Genomic DNA, 21,185 nt, shown 5'->3' on the forward strand with positions numbered 1-21,185 from the left:
TGGCACATCCTGGGATCTATACAAAGATTTGTTGAATAAAAGGGGTGGGGGGAATCTCCCAGCAATGAAGCTGGGGGAAGGTACCCCAAACATTCTACCTATCTTTCTCCTCCTCTCTAAGAAATTTCTTTTTCTGATTGATGAGAAGGTTCTCTTGTCTTACCTCTAGAGGAGGTGTTATCCAAGCTAGGAAAAGCACTGTGATTTAAGGGGGAAACTACAGTGGTTGCTATAAACCCTAAATAAGACAAGAACCCTATTGCAGCTCACAGGCTTCTCAGCAAACCCAATTTTGGGCTCCCAAAACTAAGGCTCCTCCCACCTTGCTCTCGTGGCTTCCAGGCCTAAGGTTCAGTCATAGATCTCCCTACATACAGCCCTACTTTTGGTCCCCTTCTCCTCTCCTTCAGAGACCCTTTTCCAGCCTTATCTCCAGAGCATGCATCAACCCCAGCAATCCAAAACCCATCACCAAAGCCTATTCTCTGACAGAACTAGGCTCCCTGAAGGCATTTCAAGCCCCATTTTCCATTATTAATGGGCTGCCACAGCAGAATGGAGAGTTCTCCAGTTCCTGCCCAGCCCCTCTCCCCCCAGCAGTGTCCACTGGGGAGAAGGGGGGCAAATTCTAGGCTGTGTAATTCCTACATGAAGACTGTATTAGTGAAACTGGAGTACAGGCTGTGCCAGCATAGATGGGGAGTGAATAGCAACGTTCAGCTATAATTAGTCACCCCCATAGCAGAGCCTGCACAACAGGGAGAAGGGAGGAGGGTCTCTGGTGGGAGGAGGGACCACTGGCTGCTCAGAAGAAGGGAGGAGGAAGCAGAGGCAAGGAAAAGCAGTTCTATTCAAGGAAAGGAATCTGAAGCATACCTTCAATGTGCAGACTGAAGGAGGTCGGATGTATGAAAGCATCTAGTGCAGGCAGCACATAGTAAAGCCCCAACAAATGGAAGTTTCTTATACCCTGAAGTGGGAAGACTATAGACCTGAACTGGGGGTCGGAGGGGGTGGTCCCACAGCTAGTTACACGAAGGGAAAAGTGGCAGTTTATTATCCCAAGGGAGTGGACATTTGGACCTAGTATCCAGGGAAAACTGTTCCTCAGGGCCAGGATGCCCGGGTTTGCCAGATAACACCATCTCCTCAATGTCCCCACACGTCCTCACCGCTGACAGCGGTTCTTGAAGGCTGGGGATTGGTGGAGAAGAGGGCAGCACGAAGGGCTTACTGCAAGGGGAAGAGGGGAGCAAAGAGAGCAAAGGAGTCTAGGGATGGGGCCAGAGAGAGCTGGGGCACCACTTCGAGAAGGCAAATCCCCAGAGCTTCCATGCAAGAAGGAGAGGAGGGAGATCCACAAGAGGCGGCGCAGGCACTGTGTGAGGAGCTCACACTGTGTGAATTGTGGAATTGCAACCTAAGTCCAGGCACTGTGCAAGAAGCCGGCCCAGATCTGGAGACTCGGGACTGGGGGCGGGTCTGCTGCCCGCCACCACCTTGGGGCTCTCACACATGCACTCACCGATTTTGGCCAGGCTGGCCACCAGGATCCATAGAGCTACCAGGTAGGGGGCCTCCACCTCGTGCCACTGCCAGCGGAAGAGCGCCAACCCTGGGGGAGGCTCGCCCGGAGACCTCGGCTCCTGGTTGGGTTCTTCGGTTGCTGCGGCCCGCGTCAGGGGCAATCCGAGCAGCGGCAGTGCGACGCGCAGCATCTTGCAGCCTGCCTAGCCGCCCTCCCAGCACCGCACGGCTGCCAGCACCCGTGTCGCCGCCGCCGTCGCCTACCGGTCGCCCCCGCGTCACAGACACGTGGGGTGCGCTCCCCACAATTCCGGCTCCGATACACCCAAAACCAGGTCTGGACAACGAGACCCAACCCCAGGCGTCCGTACTCTGACCCCCTGCTCCTCCCGTCTAAACCAATCTCAGCTCTTGAAATTCCCCAGTGCAGCCCTCTCCCAAACCCCGCAACCGATCCCTTCCAGTCGGCTCCCCAAAACCTCCCCCAACCTGGGTTCAGAGCTGTGAGCAGCCACAGCCCTCCAGAGACACTGGCTCGTCCCACCCTCCAGAGGCAGCAGCCAGCTGAGGAAGGGGACGGGGTCTGCGGGAGGGGCGGGATCTAGAATGGAGGAGCGCGTCTCCCCCACTACCAGAACCCCCGCGCAGCGAGAAGTGGATCACTGATACCCAGTCCGCGGGCGCCGGCGCTGCCGCGTGCAGACAACAGGGGGCAGCGCGCCGCCGCCTTCTGCGCTGCCCTGCAGAGTCTGGGACCCCCTTCAGGCCCCAGCCCAGACCAGGGCTGCGCACGCGCACTAGGTGCTCCCAGAGAGCCGTGACGGGCAGCGCTATCTCCCAACATCCCCAGAAACTCCAAGGCCGAGACTAGGCCTAGCTCATTCCAGGCTGAGAAGAAAGCCGTTCCTCTTCATGTCCCAAACCAAGGGGCACCCAGACTCCTTCTCCCTCAAACTACAGGAAACTCTTCTCACATTTTCCATGAAACCCAAGAGAATGAATGCATCTCCTTTCCCTAGAAAATACAGCCTGTTGATTTCCTTCAAACTAAGAGGGAGCCACGCAATTCCCCCCTCCCCAAATTGAGAGGTATTCGACTTATCTCGCCCCAAATTGAAAGCTGTCTGCACTTATTCAAATTTTTCCAAAACTGAGGGAAACATGTTCTACCTCCTCCCTCAAACTGAGTCATCCCATCTTTTTCCCAGAACTAGAGGCACCAGTCCCTCTTCTTCACCCAACTAAAGGGAAATTATCCCACCTCTTCCTTCAAACTGAGTGGAATCTAGTTTCATTTATCGCTCCAAACTGAAGGGGATCCATCTCTCTGCTTTCTCCAAATGAGAGAATCCCATCCACTCATCCCTCATACTAAAGGGATCAGGACCATCTCATCCCTAACCTGGGGGAGACCTGGCCGGCAACTACCTGAAGAAATTTCCGCCCCACCTACCCTAACAAGTCCTCAGAGAGCGTAACCTCAACGTCCCACGCCCAAAGCAAGCCTCCTGGCGCTCTGCGCACTCTCGAAGGCGGGGCGCGAGCTCGGTTTTCCCGCCCGCCCAGCCAGTGAACTAACGGGATCACGATCGTGCCCTCTGAGTGGCTGGCGGCAAGCCCCGCCTCCGGCAGTGGTTGCCCCCCCGCGTATTAGGAAACGCCTCTAGGCTCCACCCCCTTCCTCGGCCCCCGCCTCCGTCTGGCTCCGCCCCTCTTCAGCAGCGTCCGGTCCGGCTCGGCCCAGACAGCAGAGCTAGTTGAGTAGACATCGCAACGGGTCCGGAATCTGTCCGGAGGCGCGAGTCGCGAGCCAGTGGCAGGAGCCATGGCGGGCGAGGAAGACCGAGGGGACAGGGAACCCGTATCAGTGGTGACTGTGCGTGTGCAGTACCTGGAGGACACCGACCCCTTCGCATGTGCCAACTTCCCGGAGCCGCGCCGGGCCCCCACCTGCAGCCTGGACGGGGCGCTGCCTTTAGGCGCACAGATGCCTGCGCTGCACCGCCTGTTGGGGGCGCCGCTCAAGGTGAGGAGGGCTGGAGAAATGTTAGGGACGATCGGGGGTTCAAGGCTGGTGCCATGAAAGCCTTGCTCCTCCTTGAGGAGAGACTGGAGTGGGTGCGCTCCTCTGGATAAGTCTTAGGCTGGGAACCCAAGATTCACGTGGCCCTGCTTGCGAGGGGCGCCTCTCCAGGGGAAGCTGAAGAAGGGATATGGGAGCTTGAGGTCTGCACCACCCTGGCTACCCCTTGAAGTGAGGCCCACCCGAGGAGGTGCTCAGGCGTCCACTCGCTGCCTTTCTGCCTGGGTAACAGCTCTGGGTAGAGTGAAGGTAGATATTTGAGTGGTAGAGGACCCAGGAGGCGGAGCTGGGGAGGGACCTGCTTCCACCTGCTTCAGGTAAGGTGGGGCGGGACTACGGAGAGAGGAGGACCGGGGGCGGGCCTCTAGAGGTGGCAAAGATTTCGAGATTGGGTTCTGGCAGATTGAGTGTTGCTCCTGCAGTCGGGGGTCTGGCTTGGGAGTGCCGACAGAAAAGAGATTTCACAGGGTGAGGAGAGTCCTTGGGAAGCTGCTGGGCCCGGGACACGCAGAGCGCGGGAGACTGCTCTGGTGGAAAAGTCCTTTGAGTCACCGCCCCCACCATCCCGTACTCGCGTCGCTGCGGGCGCATGGCTGGAAGGGAGGGGGAGCCGGGCTAATTTTAAACCGTTGGCCTGCCCTAGTTTGCCTGCGCCCGAGAGCTGACCAATACACAGTATCGCGAAAGGCCCTTTTCCAGATGGCAGGCCCTATCTCCCCTCCGGCTCGCGGTGCTCAGCCCCCCGCAGACAGCCCTTTCCGGCGCGCTGGGTTTCCGGGCTAGGACTCTGGGAGGCGCACTGCCACCCCCTGGGTTTCCCCTCCAGCCAGTCCGCACCGAGTGGTGAGGATGTGGAGATTTGATGGGGGTGCCCTCCCCTGCTCCCAGCCTTAGCTGAGCGCCGAGTTGCGCAAACTTGCCTCTGGGCCCGGGGGTCTCTCCTGGAATGTGCCCCGAACGCCGGGCCCCCCAGCTTGCATTCCTCACTCTGCGGGCCAGCTCCGCCTACGAGTGCGGGCGGGAGAGGTGGTGAGACTCTTGGCTTGGGGAATGTGTACGGGCAGAGCCCAGGCTTCAAGGCCACGACTTGAAGGTTGCAGCACACTGCCCACTCCAGAATTTGGATGCTCCCCACACCCTTGTCCTGCCCTGTTTAAAGGGCAAACTGAGGTAGGCCTGGAAGAAGCGCGTCCAATGGGAGGCCACCTTTTCAGGATGGGCGCTGGGAAGAGAGGGGTGCTGAACCAAAGCCAGGTTCCTGCCTCCAGGCTTCTGGAACTCCTGGTGTTGAAATAAGCCTGGGGATCTACAGAGAACATAGTATTCCTCCCACCTCCCACTCTAGGATAGGACTTAGTCCTGAAACCCCTCTTTGCAATTAGGGACAGGTTTGGGACTTCAGCAACAGGAAAGAGGCTCAAAACACCCCCTTACTTAGGAGAGCATACCAGGTACTCTCCTCTGTTCTCTGCTACCTAGCTGACACAACTGAGCTCAGATAACGTGTTAAGTCTCCCCACCAAATGAGTCTGGTCTCCTTACTTTCAGAATCTCCCACCTGATGTATCTGAGGACTGCTATATTCTCCCCCACCCCAGGCAGGATATGGGGATGGATACCATAGTGCCTGCAGCCAGGACTCCCTGGGGCCAGCAGCTCTGCCAACGATGGTCAGATGCACTATGATGCGCTCATCCCAAATATAAACTGTGACCACAGTCCAAGAATAGAAGGCTGGAGGAAGAAGGCTGAGAATAGGGTAGGGGCAGGGACATCAGAGAGCTGAGAGAAGGGGAGCAGCGCCCCTCCTTGCAGGAAATGTCAACATTTGGTTCCTCCTCTAGTCTTATAGGTGGGTGTCCTAGGAGTACAGACATGATAAAGGCCTGCCTTAATAGCCCTCTAAAGGAGAGAAGTGGCCCAGAAACCCAGATGTCCCTGAACAGGGCTATGGAGCAGAAATAAGAGGGTGGGTTTCTCTGCTCCCTGCTTCATCCTTTGTATAGTTGTCCAGCACAGGAACATGACACAGCCAAGTCTGCCCTCCCATTCTGGGCACTGACCCCCATCTTTACATCCCACCCTGGGGATGTAAAGAGGCCAGGCCCACTTTCTCTCTAGGGCTCTACCCCACACTCTTGGGCTAGGCCTAGCCTCTTGAGTTCCCCTGGGGCCTTCCTTTTTAAACGGCATGGAGCTTTCAGGTCAGAGAAGGCCTTGCTCATTTCCTCCCCGTCTAGGAGGAAGCTCCTGGCCACAGCCTCTGACTCATCTCCTGGCCCTTGGCACAGGGAAGGGAGGGGGGAATGTCCTAGCAGTGCCTTGGGCCATGCCCCAGGGGAACTCAGGAATATCTCTATCTTCCCTCTATGCAAGAACCTCTCCTAGCCCAGGGACCTGCTCTTGCCCCAGGGGAGAACCTGGGCTTCTGGCCCTGCATCTCATCTCTTTATTTTGAGCTACCTAGTCCTGCCGTCTCTGCTACCCTTTGTCCTTCTGGATGGTGCCTCAGAAGCCCCTCCCTGACAGTTAAAGACCTTGCCACATCTGAGATAGCACTGACTTCTGCCTGGGCAGAGGGACATGGGTGCTGCTCTAACCCAGAGGCAAAGACCAAAATAGCCCCTTACTCCTAGCAGCAGAGATAGCCCTAGAAATCTGTTCATTACCAGCAACTTTGTTTCCCCAATTATGGCTAAAGATTAGAGTAGGACAGGGGTGGCACTATCCTAGAATGTTTTCTGACTTTGCCCCCTCCCCAGTCCAGCCTCAGTTTACCCCTCAGAAGCAGTTGTGGCAAAGGAGCTAAAGGGTGAATCTGACCTGCTGGGACAGGGACCAACTGGAGAGGTCCCAGAGGGTTCTTAAGGATAAGATGCAGTGCTCTGGTGATGAACTAAGTAAGCCCTTTAGTCCTCTTATATGGAGTTTTCTTTGGGAAACTATAAAATTGGGATGTGGGCATGAGTCATGGCCTCTTCTCAGCTTTCCCTAGGGCTGGCATGTCCAATTTGCTAGTCATTCTGGGCTAGGGAGCCTGGTCTGTAGCCTGGTGTTGGACTCCAGAACATAGGTCCTGGTAGAAATAGGCACTGTGTATGATATGTTTGTGTTTAGTAGGGTTCCCTTGCTGGAACTGGGAAGACCAGTTTGGGGTATTTGCAGAATCCAGAAAGCTGAGGGGCAATCTCCAGGTCTTGGCAAACCCTAAAAGCCCAGCCCTCACTCAGCCTCCTTCCAGGGTACCTGGAGCACTTCCAAAGTCCATCTGCCCAAGATCTAGGTCAGTTAGCCCTGGTCCTAGTTGTAGAGCCTGGTGCAAATACACTGAATTTCTGAGCCTTGGTTTCCTCACCTATAAAAGGATTATCAGGAGAATCAAAAGAAATAGAAAGCTGAGTGTGTGACACAGAGGAGACATAACAAATGTGGGTTTCTTTCCTTGAGGCCCATCCATGTCATCTCATCCAGGAAGACAAGGTCTAGTTGGAGACCCAAGATAACAGGAAAAGAGGGTCATCGGAGTACAGAGTCTTATGTTTATAGGAAAAGAAAAGAAAAAGACGGTTAACATTATTTTCTAAAACGAAAGTTTTTCAGCATATAATTCTGCCCTCTTCTCCATCTTCCTTGTACCTTGCCCTAGCATGTTCATTCTCATCTGATTACACTGCTATGAAAAATATTGGGGAGTAGACACCAGGGTCCCCTAAGCTTAGCCCTGCATATACAACCATATGTAACAAGTTAGTTAGGACTACCAGAAAAACCTGAGCCCAGAGAATGAAAAGGAAAGTGGGCTGGAGGCTTAAGTGAGGGGCTGAGCCTGGAAAGAATGGGGGAGGAACTCTGCCCCAAGATGGAGAGCAGGGAAGTGCTGAAGACGAGAGCCAGGAGAGAGTCAAGGATGTAGGCTCACACTGACCCTGTGCTGATCCTAAGCACTGTCAGCAGGGACCAGGGTTTGGGCTTACTCAGGCCTGGCCCAGTCCCAGGGTGTGAGAAACAAGGCCCAGAGGTTTGGCTCTCAGAAGGGTGACCCCAGGAAGGGGCCAGGGGTGTGAGGGACAAGCACCACCCAGCTGGCAGCAAGTCTCCACTCTTTACTGCTTGTCTGGCCTTAGCCCACCCCCACCCCACCCTCACACATCTCTGCCCGGGACAGATAGCTGGAGGAGGGAGACACCATCCTGCAGGCTTTGGGCTGCCTATTACTTATGGCCCTCCTCCCCAGAAATAGGGCCCTGGCAGGATTGAACAGGTGACATGGTTAGGGAAGCCACTGCTACCACCATGGAGGGAAAGGGTTTAAATCTGCTCATTTGAGGAGGCGGGGGGTAGTAGAGCACATAGTCTTCAGGACCCTGCCCCACATGGATGTAGGCATCCCAAGTATCCTGGAAAAAAAGGGCTATTCTCTGCTCAGTTGGGATTAGAACATGCAAGTATGCATGCAGGAGGGGAGATAGCATGTTGGTCCTGATCTTTCTGTAGGTGTACTTTCTGGGCCTGAGCATGGCCAGTGAGCATATACATACATGACCATATACTTGGGTGTGTAAGCAGTTATTACGTATACATATAATCTGATGACTCCTCCAGTGTTTACCTTTACAGCACTCTGCCCCACCCCTTTCTTAGCACCCTTGGCTTCTGCATTTATTTGTGGCCTTTTTCTGAGTCAAACCTGCCTGCCTCCCTCTCTGGAGTGGGGGGCAGGGAAGGCAGAGGTAGTGCCTTGTTCCATGCTATGTCCATAGCACCTATAGCCAACCTTGTTCATGAATGTTTGAATGAATGAGCCATTCTATATGTGTATGATTTGGGGGATCCCTGAAAGTTGTGTGGCTCTGGAGAAGATATGTTTCTCTAGGATCCCAGAATCCCCCAGTCTAAGGTGAGGAGATGAGATGCCGCTGTGCCTGGTTGGGGGTGGGGTGGGTAGGCTGCTGAGTCATCTTGTGGGAAGAGGGATCAGGAGGAATGTGGGGCTGCCCTCAGCTGAGCTGACCCTGGATGAAGTACCCCAGCCCTGGGGCCTTGCTGCCCCATCGCAGACCTATTCCAAGTAGGCTCTGGAGAAGATGACTTTGCTCCTAGGGAGGGGAGAGAGGCCAGGCCCGCCCAAGGCGCCCAGGGGAGGGCAAGCGGCCAGGCAGGAAATAGGACAGAGAACAGGCTGGAGTGTTTGTCCTATGTCCCATGTCCCAGGCAGGGGGGGGAGGTGGTCACCCAAGGGCCTCACAGGCTGAACTGCCAGGAAGGAGCTGGGTCAGGCTCTCAGGCATAGCAGGGGTGCTAAGCAGAGGCAGAGGTGGGGGCAGGAGCTGGACTCCTTTATTTCCCAAGAGATCGAGGGCAGCTGGAAGCCCTTGGGCTGGGTCCAGAAAAAGGCCAGGCTGACTGAACAACAGGACAAATGTTGGGGTTGACTCTCCCAAGAAGATGGAGACCAGAGGCACCCTAACTCTCCAGAAGGGGGCTCTCCCTGGGCCCTGGCACCTCAAGGAGTGGGGCCACTTAAGGCAAGGGGACTTTGCTATGGGGGGAGTTGTCTGGAAGAGATACAGTGCTGCCCTAAGACTCTCCTCAGTCACCTCACTAGGCCCTTCTACAGGGGCCAAGCTTCCTGCCCAGTGGTGGAGGGGAGCCAGACTCAGTAGAGAGAGATACAGACACACAGAAAGCAGGTACATGGATGGAGTGTGTGCTTTCTTGTTACAATGCAGGTTTCCAGGACCCCACTATAGACTTACAGTTATCCTAAAATCTGATTTTTAATAGGTCCCTTGAGGGCCATGGTAACTATAGCCCACTTAGGGGCAGGCCAAAGACCCAATCCTCACTGTCTTAATTCAGGGAGATACACACACCCTCCCAGCTGGGTTTATACCTGCCAGCATTCTTAACACTTTCTCCCTGAGCTTGAATGCTTTGTGGCTGTAGCTTATCACCCCACAGAGCTGTGAACTTCCTCGAAGGCAAGAACTTCCTCCCATTTTCTCCATTCTTCTTCCTCATTCATGTTCATTAGTTCAACAAACATTTTCTCCATTCTTCTTCCTCATTCATGTTCATTAGTTCAACAAACTGGTTAGTGAACACTTACTATGTACCAAGTGCTGTGCTAGGCTCTGCAGATTCAGATGCCTGAATCCAAAAAATATACAGTTAAAGGGGAAGGAAACTAATGTCTAGGATATTATGCTGTGGGTAAGACCTCAGAACAGGGTACATACACAAAGTGGAATAGATTGCATAACATTGGCTATAGGAGCCCAGAAAGGCTTTTCAAAAAAGCATTATTTAATTTGAAACTTAAAGAATGGGTAGGTATTACCCGGCAGAAGACTTAACACATACAAAGGGCAAGAAAGCCTGGCACTTGAGAAGGATGGGATTTGCACATAATAGGCACATGAGAAATAACTGCTGAAGAATTTCATGGCTGCAATGCAGACTCTGTGATGTGTCTTTCTGCCAGCACCTCGAGTAGGAGGTAAGAAGTAATGGGATCTCCCTATGTACCCCTGCCACCTCTTCCCCAGCCCTGACAGCTGTTCCCTTTCCCCTCAGCTAGAGGACTGCGCCCTGCAAGTGTCTCCCTCTGGATACTACCTGGACCCCGAGCTGTCCCTGGAAGAGCAGCGGGAGATGCTGGAGGGCTTCTATGAAGAGATCAGGTCAGAGCTGATGAGGCCAGGAGGAAAGGCTGGCCCCACCCTTGCCCCTACCAGGGGCTGGCTCAAGTGTCAGCAGCCAAGACACATAATCTCTAGCCTGGCAGTGGGTCACCTCCTGCTTCCCCAGGGAATTGTGCCAGGGGACTCCCAAGTCCTGGCCAGTGTTACCTGCTACCCAGGTTGGGTGTGGGGGCTCTCCTACATACCTGAGATACCTGTGTTTGCACAAACTCTCCAGTCTGGCCAACCCTTGGGCTTGGAGGAGCAGTTGGGGAGGAAGGTGCTGGGCCAGGGTTGGCATTTGGGGAGGTGTTTGGCTGAGGTGTTGTTGGGGGGACCTTAATGAATGGGCTGGGAGCTGCTAACTAGGCTGCTTAATTCCAGCAAAGGGCGGAAACCTACACTGATTTTGCGGACCCAGCTCTCCGTGAGGGTCAATGCCATCTTAGGTAAGTAAGTATATGGGGGCATCAGTATCCAGCAACTCCCCCACCCCAGCCGGCTCAGTTTCTTTCAGGACTGTGCTGGACAGGGGACAGAGCAGATTAGAGACAGGATATGTGGCCCCTCCCCATTCCTATCCTGAGCTTTCTTTCCAGGACCAGGGCTGATGCTCAGCTAGACTGTGGTAGGGGTTACCCAGAGTAAGAGAGTGGAGGAGGAGGTGGGCGGGGGGGGGGGGCAGTTCAAGAATATTCCTTGGTAGGGGAGGGCTTGGTTGTGTTACAATAGAAGAGAGTGTCTGTGTTTCCTCGATGTTACCATGCCCACCTACTCCTTGCAGAAAAGTTGTATGGCTCCAGTGGCCCTGAGCTCCGCCGTTCCCTCTTCTCACTAAAGCAGATCTTCCAGGTGAGACCCAGAGGTGGGTTGGGGGAGGGTGCCCAGCCAGAACTTCCTTAAACTCCCCCATGCTGCCCCTAGGAGGACAAGGACCTGGTGCCTGAATTCGTGCATTCAGGGGGGCTGAGTTGCCTGATCCGTGTGGGTGCTGCTGCTGACCATAACTACCAGAGCTACATACTCCGAGGTTAGCCCCACCCCTCCCCCATGACCCTTGTCTTCAACAACAACTTATTGACCTCTTGTTGCTGTGTCTCCAGCACTAGGCCAACTGATGCTTTTTGTGGACGGGATGCTGGGTGTGGTGGCCCATAGTGAGACTGTGCAGTGGCTGTACACACTGTGTGCCAGCTTGGTAAGTGGCCCTCCACCCAGCCATGTACCCTTTTCCCATTGCCTCTCTCTGGGCCTCAGTTTCTTCTTCTGAAAAGTAGGCTAGAATGGAGCAGGTCTGTGGCCCCTCTCAGCCTAGAAGACACTTCAACACCTGGCCTCGGAACCAGGGTCTTTCTGCCTAGACTCTCCTCTCTGGGTCCAGCCCTAGGAGTCCTTCCCTGGCCACACCAGGTGTTGGCATAGGTCTGGCTCAAGCCAAACTCATATGTGCTGACCCCTCCCCCCAGTCCCGTTTGGTGGTGAAGACAGCCCTGAAGCTGCTGCTGGTGTTTGTGGAATACTCTGAGAGCAACGCACCACTGTTCATCTACGCAGTCAACTCTGTGGCCAGCAACACGGGTCAGAGAATGTCCCTCCCTTTCCCACCACTGAGAGTCCTCTCTCCTACCTGTCTCCACATGACTGCCCCCTCTGTGTGGCAGGTGCTCTTCCGTGGGCCAATATGGTATCCATCCTGGAAGAGAAGAATGGCACTGACCCTGAGTTGTTGGTGTATACAGTCACCCTCATCAACAAGGTGTGCGTGAGGGCAGGAGGTGGGAACTAAACGCCAATTCTGGACCCCTCAGACTCCTGACTTCTGGTCCCCATCAGCCGTAGCCTCACCCTTCTATCCCCACCCTCTAGACACTGGCAGCGCTCCCGGACCAGGACTCTTTCTACGACGTGACAGATGCACTGGAGCAGCAGGGCATGGAGGCACTGGTCCAGCGTCACTTAGGCACCCCAGGCACTGACGTAGACCTGCGAGCGCAGCTTGTGCTATACGAGGTGGGCTGCGCCTCCAGGGCTCTAAAAGGAGCACAGTTCCCCAGCCCTCCACCCTTGGTCAGCCTCTAATAACTGGGCCCACCTCCGCTAGAGTGCCTTGCGATTGGAAGATGGAGACATTGAAGAAGCTGCAGCAGGTGGGCGGCGGGAGCGCAGAAAGCCCTCTTCGGAGGAGGGCAAGAGGAGCCGCCGATCTCTAGAAAGTGGGGGCTGCCCTGTGCGCGCCACAGAGCCTGGGTGAGAACATGCCTCAACGATGGAGAGGGATGGATGGGCCAGCCTTAACTCGGCCTCCTAACAGACCCCGCCTCCAGCCCCACAGGCCCCGCCTCACCGATAGTCTCCACCTCCTCCACGGGTCCTGCCTCACCGGCAAGCCCCACCTCCAGCCCCACAAGCCCTGCCCTGCCAACAGGCCCCACCTCCAGCCCAATGGGCCCAGCCCCTGGCCTCTATACCTCGAAGAATCTCTTTCCTACGATCTCCGTGATGCCCTCGGCAGACAGCTCCTGCGAAAGAAGCATCTATAAGTAAGAAGGGAATAGGGGCCACCCCCGGAGCCCTCTCTCCACCTGTCCCTTTGCTCTGCGCCCTTCCACGGACACTCTGCCTCCTCTGCCCAAACTCGGCTTTCTCTCTCTTTCTTTCCAGACTTCACCAAACTGCTCCTGTTTGGTAAGTGACTGCTGAAGGAGTGGAGTTCGGCTCTGACTGGACCTCCTCCTGAGGCTTTTCTTCATCTTTTTCTGGCGGTCTGCCTGTCTTAGCCAACATCATCTTTCTCCCTACACCCTACTGTCTTTCTGTTTCTCTGTCACTGTCTCTGACTCTCTTGTCTGCTCTTTGTCTCTTACTGCACCCTGTCCTGCTTAATCAGTCTCTCCCTTCCACTTACAGTTTTCTTTTGTTATACCTCCCCTACCCACCTCCTCTTTTCACTGTGGCTGGGAAGGAACCCCTGATAGCACTGCCCTGCTCTGTGTTGGTGTGAGCAACTGGGCTTTGGGGTGGAACAGGTACCACAATTATCATCTCTTCTTTCATCCCCCCTGCCCAGGGCCCCTGAGAGCCCACCTGTCCCCAAGTCCCCTACTGGTCAGGCCAGGCTGGAGTAAGTACAGTGGCCAGCCTGCCCCACCTGTCATGTGCTCAGGGCTTCAGCATTGCTTCCCCCAGCGGGGGTTCTACTTGCCTGATGCTGCCAGAGCTGGGAAACTCTTAGGCCCCTTCTTTCCCAGACATGCCTCCTCAGATACCTAAGGACTAAGCACTGGGGTCAGTTCACTGGGGTCATAGTGGTCCTTGTGCTTCAACAGTGAGACCTTAACAGCTTTGACCAGAGATAAGGACATGGACTCCCAGCCTATTCTCCCATGTCCTCAGGCCAGGAATAGGGCAGGAAGGGGATCTAAGGTACTGTGTGGTGTGGAGGTAAAGGAGGTAAAGGAGGAAAGGCTAAAGAAAGGACAGGGACTGAGGGCCAAAAGAAATACTGGATCACATTCATTATTTTCATGTAAACTGAGTGCCGGTCACTTACTAGGCCCTTTTCCAGGTCATAGCTTTCAGAAGCTGCAGACATGCCAAGGGAGGGACAGTCTGGTATGCCCACTGGAACAACTATCCCCTTCCCCTGCTTTAAGGGCCCTTGTCTAAAATCAGGACAGTGAACATAAACAGCAGAAAGGTTGCTGAGTTAAACATTCAATAGAACTTCTTTCTGTATGTTGACCTGGGAATGCTGGGTTGGTAGTGACCCTCCTCAGATGTCAAGGATTGAACAGGGACTGGTCTTGGGGGGCGGGTCCTGGGTCTGCTCAGTGCATGGACTGTTCCTGTGTGTCTGTGTGTGCCTGCAATTGGGGCAGTGCCCAGGGGCTCAGCAAGGCATGTGCACCACCCTGGGCTGGGGTGTGTCAGATGCCTTCACTGATAAGTACCTCCCCCCAGAGCCCGGTTCCTGGAGAATGTGGCAGCGGCAGAAACAGAGAAGCAGGCTGTGCTGGCCCAGGGCCGGGCAGAGACATTGGCTGGGGCCATGCTTGATGAGCCTGATGGGCACCCAGGTGGGTGGACATTATCTACCCATGTTGCCCTGTTGTTCTACAGAGAGCCTGATGCTGACAGCTGATTCCCTTTTTCCAGACACCCAGGAATTATGGGGCTCCCCCGAACCAGTCCCTGTACCCAGAACACCCCAGAGCCCTGGCCCCCGAGTTCTGCTCCAGGCCCAGCAGAGCCTTGGGCCAGAGCCCAAGGAGCCACTGACCCTGCCAACCCCCAAGACTGAGCCCACCAAGGAGCTCCCTACCCGTGTCCCCAAGCTCTGCATTGGGGACCTGGACTTCTCAGATCTGGGGGAGGACGAAGACCAGGACATGCTGAACATGGAGTCTGTGGAGGCTGTGAAAGGGGTCCCACCCCCACCACCCTTGCTCTCTGGAGGCCCTCCACCTCCTCCTCCCCCACCTCCCCCACCCATCAAAGGCCCCTTCCCACCACCTCCACCCCCAGCTGCCCCTCTTCCCCCTTCAGTGCTTGATGGCCTAGCCCTCCCCACCAAGAGGAAGACAGTAAAACTCTTTTGGCGAGAGCTAAAGCTAGCCGGAGGCCATGCAGGCTCTAGGAGCCGCTTTGGGCCCTGCTCCACCCTGTGGGCCTGCCTGGAGCCTGTCTCGGTGGACACAGCCCGGCTGGAACACCTGTTTGAGTCCCGTGCCAAGGACATTCTGCCTTCCAAGGTAAATGCACCCTCATCTGTAAGGTAACCCAGTGAAGAGGGGAGGGAATCAGAGCTCAAGGGTCTGAACTGCTAAGGCTGCCACTCATCTCCCACATGGAGAAACTGAGGCAAAAAAAGGTGTAGGGACTTGTCTGAGGTCTCTCAAGATGGTGTCAGCAGAGCCCTAACTAGCATCTAATTTCATCCCAAGGCCTTACACATCCCAGCTCCCTGGTCGTGGGGTGGCCCCATTTGGGCGTTTAGAAGGGGGGCCTTGGAATTCTCTTTTAGATTGTTGCCCCAGCTAGTCCCTTTCCCAATCGTACACCTTTTCCCAATCTCAAAGAAAGCTGGTGAGGGCCGCCGGACAATGACCACTGTGCTGGACCCCAAGCGCAGCAACGCTATCAACATTGGCCTAACCACACTGCCACCTGTGCATGTCATTAAGGCCGCCCTGCTCAACTTTGATGAGTTTGCTGTCAGCAAGGATGGCATTGAGGTGGGGATACCAAGATGGGAATGTGGAAAGGAGGTGGGAGGTCCAGCCTTCTTTGTTCAGTGGACATTTCCTGCCCCTCCAGTGGTGGGCATGGGCTTGGCATTTCTGTAGAGAAGTCCCCAGACCCTGGGTCTCCCCAAGATGACCCAGGGAGGAGTCAAGATCAACACCTGAGGCCTCAGGCTAGCACTGAGTGGCCAATGTGGGGTGGTGGCTACATCCTCAGAAGCTGTTGACCATGATGCCCACGGAGGAGGAGCAGCAGAAGATCGAGGAGGCCCAGCTGGCCAATCCTGACATACCTCTGGGCCCAGCCGAGAATTTCCTGATTACTCTTGCTTCCATTGGGGGCCTGACCGCCCGTCTACAACTCTGGGCCTTCAAGCTGGACTATGACAGCATGGAGCGGGTACCTGGGTCGTGGGATGGGACGGGCAGTGGAGGCAGGTTAGCATGATGACTATGTAGTCTGAGAGTCCCTGGCTTCCCACACAGGAAATTGCAGAGCCACTGTTTGACCTGAAAGTGGGAATGGAACAGCTAGTACAAAATGCCACCTTCCGCTGCATCTTGGCCACCCTGCTGGCTGTGGGCAACTTCCTCAATGGCTCCCAGGTAAGTGACAGCACAAGGGCTGGAGCCAGGGCTCTGGAGCCAGACAGGCCCAGGCTCATACGAGGTCCTTTCAGAGCAGTGGCTTTGAGCTGAGCTACCTGGAGAAGGTGTCGGAGGTGAAGGACACAGTACGCCGGCAGTCACTGCTGCACCATCTTTGCTCTTTGGTGCTCCAAACCCGACCTGATTCTTCTGACCTCTACTCAGAAATTCCCGCCCTGACCCGCTGTGCCAAGGTTAGAACCAGCCAGAGGCTTAACTAAGACTAGCTACAATGCAAGAGAGTGCTACTTCCTGTACTTCCTGTGACTGGCTTCTCCCCTTCTACCTATTTCAGCTATTGTGCCAGGTGTTGCTCAGCTACACCTGTGTCCTCTGCCAGAAACACTTTCCTCTATTGGTCTGGCTACACCTACTCAGTCTTTGGGTTTCAGTTTAGCTGTCACCTCCCCTGTTCCTCATTGGATCAAATGGACTTGTCTATCTTCTGCATTAGCCAGTGAACTTTTGGAGGACGGGGGTGGGGGAGCAGATCTCATCCGTGTCCCTACAGCCCAGGCTGACCAGCTTGGCAGAGGCAGCCTCAGGTATACCATCCTGTGGGGGGAACAGCCTGTGTACCCCTGCTTTTCCAGGTGGACTTTGAGCTGCTGACTGAGAACCTGGGACAGCTAGAGTGCCGGAGCGGGGCAGCTGAGGAGAGTTTGCGGGACTTGGCCAAGCATGAGCTGGCCCCAGCCCTGCGGGCCCGTCTCACCCACTTCCTGGCCCAGTGTGCCCGCCGGGTTGCCATGCTGCGAGTAGTGCACCGCCGTGTCTGCAACAGGTAGGGGCATGGGCCAGAGACAGGGCTACCACCGCCATATCTCACCCCCAAGCAAGACTCAGTATCCTTTCCTATCCCAACATGCCTAGGTTCCACGCCTTCCTGCTGTACCTGGGATACACAGCACAGGCAGCCCGTGAAGTGCGCATCATGCAGTTCTGCCACACACTGCGGGAGTTTGCCCTAGAGTACCGGACTTGCCGGGAACGGGTGCTGCAGCAGCAGCAGAAGCGAGCCACATACCGTGAACGCAATAAGACCCGGGGACGCATGATTACGGAGGTGGGTGCCCCTTTTTGATTGCCACCCCCATGGTTTCCATCCCTGGCCCTCAGCTCACCTTTCTCCCATCTCCAGACAGAGAAGTTCTCAGGTGTGGCTGGGGAAACCTCCAGCAACCCATCTGTCCCAGTGGCTGTGGGTAGTGGGCCAGGCCGGGGTGATATGGATAGTCATGCCAGCATGAAGAGTCTGCTGACCAGCAAGCCTGAGGATACCACACACAGCCGCCGCAGCAGAGGTGGGACCTGTGGCTGCTGGGGCAGTGGGCTTTGCTTTGGGGCCACCTTGGCCTGACCTCCCTACCTTGTCTCCCTCAGGCCAAGTCCAGAGCAGCTCCCCAGTCATGCCTATAGCAGTGGGGCCCTCCACTGCACCCCCAGAAGAACCCCCAGGCTCCAGTTTACCCAGTGACACTTCAGATGAGATCATGGATCTGCTGGTGCAGTCGGTGACCAAGAGCAGTCCTCGTGCCTTAGCTGCTCGGGAACGCAAGCGTTCCCGTGGCAACCGCAAATCTTGTGAGTACTCCCCACACGCCCACTTCCCACCTTAACCACACCAACCCCCTCCAACCCTGCTCTGTTCCTGCAGTGAGACGGACCTTGAAGAGTGGGCTCGGAGAGGACCTGGTGCAGGCACTGGGACTGAGCAAGGGTCCTGGCCTGGAAGTGTGAAGGTGCTGCCTCTAGGATACCTACCTGGGGCAGCCTGCATGCAAGAGACTATAGAGTGAGGAGAGACCAAAGCAGAATTCTGGGCATCTTCTCAACCCTGGAGCCACTCTGTGCCCAGTGGCCAGTGCCTTAAGCAGTATTACGTGTGTGTGTGTGTGTGTGTGTGTGTGTGTGTGTGTGTGTGCATGTATGAGCTCCCTGAACACATGGAGCAAAATAAAGTTTTCTTAGCCAATCCAAGAGCCTTTTTCTTCTTTCAAGGTATAACCATACTAGGTCTATAGGAGGAAAATAGCAAAGGACTGGGTCTTCCTGCCTCATGCTTCATCATCACCCACACAGCCATTAGCCACATTCTAAGTCATTTATTCAACCATCTATACCTTAGACTAGCTTTTGGCCCCTGGAGTAGGCCCCACTGCTCCTGGCATGAGGCCATGCAGCCTGATATAGACACCCAGGACCCAGCAGCCTGTGGTCACGTTAGTGGTTATAACCGTTTCATCTGCCGCCGTTCCTGTCGGCGCTGCCTTTTCTCATTATGTTCTGGTGCTGGGGCACCACTGTCTGCTGTGAGCCAAGGACCCAGCACATTCACCCACAGGAGGTAAAGGGCCCGGCCTGGAGCCTAGGAGAGAAAAGGTAACTTAAAGCCAGGTTCAGGAAATGAAAGAAGACAAAGGTTAGACGCCTGAGCCCCTTCTTGGGAGCCCAATAACCCACGTACCAGAAGCCAGAAGAACCAGATGTAGAGAGAGAAGCAGCTGAGCACCTGTACAATGGCTGTCAGTAGGATCACATCCTTAAGGTGCCTGTGGAAGAAGGGAGACTGCAAAAGCCAAAAATAATAGATGGGCCCCAACTCAGCTCCCTTCCACCCTCTTCGGGTTGTAGGCAGCTGTGGGTCTTAGGCAACCTGGGCCCCAGCACCCCAGCCCTGGGGCCGCTCACCTGGGCTGGCGGTGGGGGACACTCACTCTGCCATGCCCTGCTCCATGTTGAGGTCCATTCCACCATCTATCAGGGCTCCATCCTCAGAGAAGGCCGCCCGTGCCATCGAGCTCATAGAGTGGTAGCTGGCCCCATATACTGCCAGACTAAAGCCCAAGGCCATCTGCAGAACAAGAATGGGTCTATCAAAGGCCAGCCACTGATTCTATATGTGCTCATCCACTTTTCAGGATTGGGGACACTTACCCAGGCCCAAAATGAGGCAGACGAGTAGAAGAAGACCAAGGTCACAAGACAGTAAATGGCCTGCAAGCAGACACAGTTATCAGGGTGGGATCAAAAGCTACCCTAAACCACGGGCCTCCCTTGACACTGACCAAGAGTTAGGCCAGGCTATGGAAGGAAACAGGTTTTTCTTTTTATAGGAAAAAGAGGTCTGCTCCCTGAGTCCTGGGTACCCAGACTCTCCTCCAACACATCAGCCTAGGAAAGAAGCCTCTGTGTATTTGAGATGGAGGGCTCTCAAGTTCATCTGAGATTCGCATCCTCATTTTGGTTTCGTTTTGACTACTCAGCCTTTCCTCTATGCCAGTATCCTTTCTCATTTCTTTTTAACTGGAGTTTTCTTCTGGAACTTTGATTGTCACACACCACCACCACCATCACTACTATCAAAGAGAAATGAGGACTGTAGGTGGGTACAGAAGCAAGGAGGGAGATACTTACATTGGCCCCCAGTATGATCCTCAGGTAGAACTTCAGGGTCTCTCTGTTCTCTTCAAATATCTGCTTCTTACCTCTCGTCGCCACTTTGCCCTTGGGCTGCGGAGGGATGATGAGATGCTGTCAGAGTCCTTCTCACCCACCCCACCAGTCTGGTTAGCTAGAGAGTTCCATGTGAACCTCCACCAGGTCCACACAGTGGTCAAACCTAGCTCAATCCTTGGGATGTCCACCTCTCCTCCAGTCCATCCTGCTTAGGGCTGACACCATCTTTCCAACACTCTAGCTATGATCGCCTCTTGCATACTCTGGAACAATCCAACACTAAGCTGATATCGTCTGGCTCCCGTAGTAAAGTCCAGCTTTGGGCTGACGATCTCCCTTCATGGGGGACTCTTGAGAGGCGCTGAATGGTGCCCCTTTCCGGCCTCTGCTGGAGTAGTCCAGATCTCAGCTGACGCCCACCCTCTACAGGCCTCAGATCTTCGGCCAGTTCTGGTACAAAGTGGTACTGGCGCCCACTCCCACTCCAGCACCAGTTCTGGTACGGTCCTCCGCCGCTCCATTCCACCCGCCTCTCTCTCGTATGGTCCAGTCACTGAATGGCGCCCCCCTCTGGCCTACCCGCTTGTCTCAATGCCCTTCCTATTTTCGGTCTCCTGGCCCCGGGAACGCTTTGCCGATGTGGACTCCGCCCTACTCGCCCTCCTTACCGCCATGGTGAGACGCAAATACCCAGGCGAGGAAATAAGGGATAGCAAACGAAACCAGTTAGTAGGTACCACATCGGCAGCACAGGCACTTCCGGTGCAGACCCAAAACGTAACCAACTGGGACGGAAATGAGTGGTCCACTTCCTGTCCTGGTCCCGCCCCCAGAGTCAGTGGGACTATACTTCCCAGAAAGCCTTGCGCGGGGGCGGAGGCGGCAGGGATGCGATGGCGGAGTTGCTGCCGCCGGAGGTGAGAGGAGGCCGCTCTCTGGCCTAGCTCGGGACAAGCCCCGCCCTCAGGGTTCTGGGCTATGGGGAGGGGCTGTTAGACCGCTTGCTGGGTCGCGTCTGCCAGGCGGAAACGACCCCTGGGGAGGTGGTCGGGATCCCAGGACCTGCACTCTATGGGTTACGGCGCCGCCTTAGGGCTACTCCGTCCCCTAAGCTTGGGGGACCGTCCTCTTCTTCCCTTTTGGCCCCAGGAGATGGCTGCTCTGTCACCTCAGCCAGGACAGAGCCACTGCCTACCTGCATTCTCTTGAGGTGGCCGCCCCTCCCCCTCAGTTCTGGAAGATGTCCGCTCCATCCCATCGTCCCCAAGGGTAACCAATCTTATCCCCACTGGTCCCTTAGGATAATCGCTACATTCCCTCCGCCCCGAGGGACGGCTGTCCCCTCCCTCTTGTGGTGGGAGACAGACTACCCCCTCCCATCAACTCATGGTCGCTGAGTTCTTTCACCGAAGACAGGCCTGCTCCCTACTCCCTCGACCCTTAGTGATGGCCGCCCTACCTCCTTGGCCCCGTGGAGATTTTTGCCCCTTCTCAACCTGGAGCAAAAACACTCTGCCACCATTGTTCAGAGAGAGATAACAG

The 21,185-nt window shown here is 55.4% G+C and overlaps 3 protein-coding genes across 13 annotated transcripts in view; 1 reads left to right on the forward strand and 2 right to left on the reverse strand.

Moving 5' to 3' along the window:
- Positions 1-3,368, reverse strand: part of SLC9A5 (solute carrier family 9 member A5) — a 20,263-nt gene extending 16,895 nt beyond the window's left edge. For 6 of the 11 annotated variants that reach the window (XR_004954238.1, XR_004954237.1, XM_036231480.1 and 3 more), the window contains exon 1: positions 1,526-3,368. Coding sequence is in view for 7 of the 11 variants with exons in the window: in XM_036231480.1 (XP_036087373.1) it covers positions 1,526-1,718 (193 nt within the window). In the remaining 4 variants the exon portion in view is untranslated. The remainder of the gene's footprint in view (positions 1-1,525) is intronic. The other 5 variants (XM_016163549.2, XM_036231482.1, XM_036231481.1 and 2 more) reach the window with 2 other exon arrangements.
- On the forward strand, positions 3,353-18,156 carry FHOD1 (formin homology 2 domain containing 1). The gene is made up of 22 exons (XM_016163512.2): positions 3,353-3,553; positions 10,187-10,293; positions 10,678-10,742; positions 11,078-11,145; positions 11,218-11,323; positions 11,397-11,491; positions 11,760-11,871; positions 11,955-12,049; positions 12,160-12,303; positions 12,395-12,540; positions 12,618-12,833; positions 14,254-14,369; positions 14,449-15,044; positions 15,372-15,527; positions 15,754-15,936; positions 16,023-16,142; positions 16,217-16,378; positions 16,778-16,968; positions 17,058-17,250; positions 17,326-17,488; positions 17,568-17,768; positions 17,842-18,156. The coding sequence occupies exons 1-22, from the start codon at positions 3,353-3,355 to the stop codon at positions 17,922-17,924; spliced, it is 3,519 nt and encodes a 1,172-aa protein (XP_016018998.2). The 3' UTR covers positions 17,925-18,156.
- A 113-nt stretch (positions 18,157-18,269) lies between these two features.
- TMEM208 (transmembrane protein 208) lies at positions 18,270-20,419 on the reverse strand. The gene is made up of 6 exons (XM_016163559.2): positions 20,312-20,419; positions 19,602-19,697; positions 19,122-19,181; positions 18,902-19,038; positions 18,652-18,736; positions 18,270-18,552 (listed from the first exon to the last, which is right to left on the reverse strand). Exons 1-6 carry the CDS (start codon positions 20,315-20,317, stop codon positions 18,415-18,417), a joined length of 522 nt encoding a protein of 173 aa, XP_016019045.1. The 5' UTR covers positions 20,318-20,419; the 3' UTR covers positions 18,270-18,414.
- Positions 20,420-21,185: the final 766 nt, after the last annotated feature.

This window comes from Rousettus aegyptiacus, unplaced genomic scaffold, assembly GCF_014176215.1.
Source record: "Rousettus aegyptiacus isolate mRouAeg1 unplaced genomic scaffold, mRouAeg1.p scaffold_m13_p_14, whole genome shotgun sequence".
NCBI lineage: Eukaryota > Metazoa > Chordata > Mammalia > Chiroptera > Pteropodidae > Rousettus > Rousettus aegyptiacus.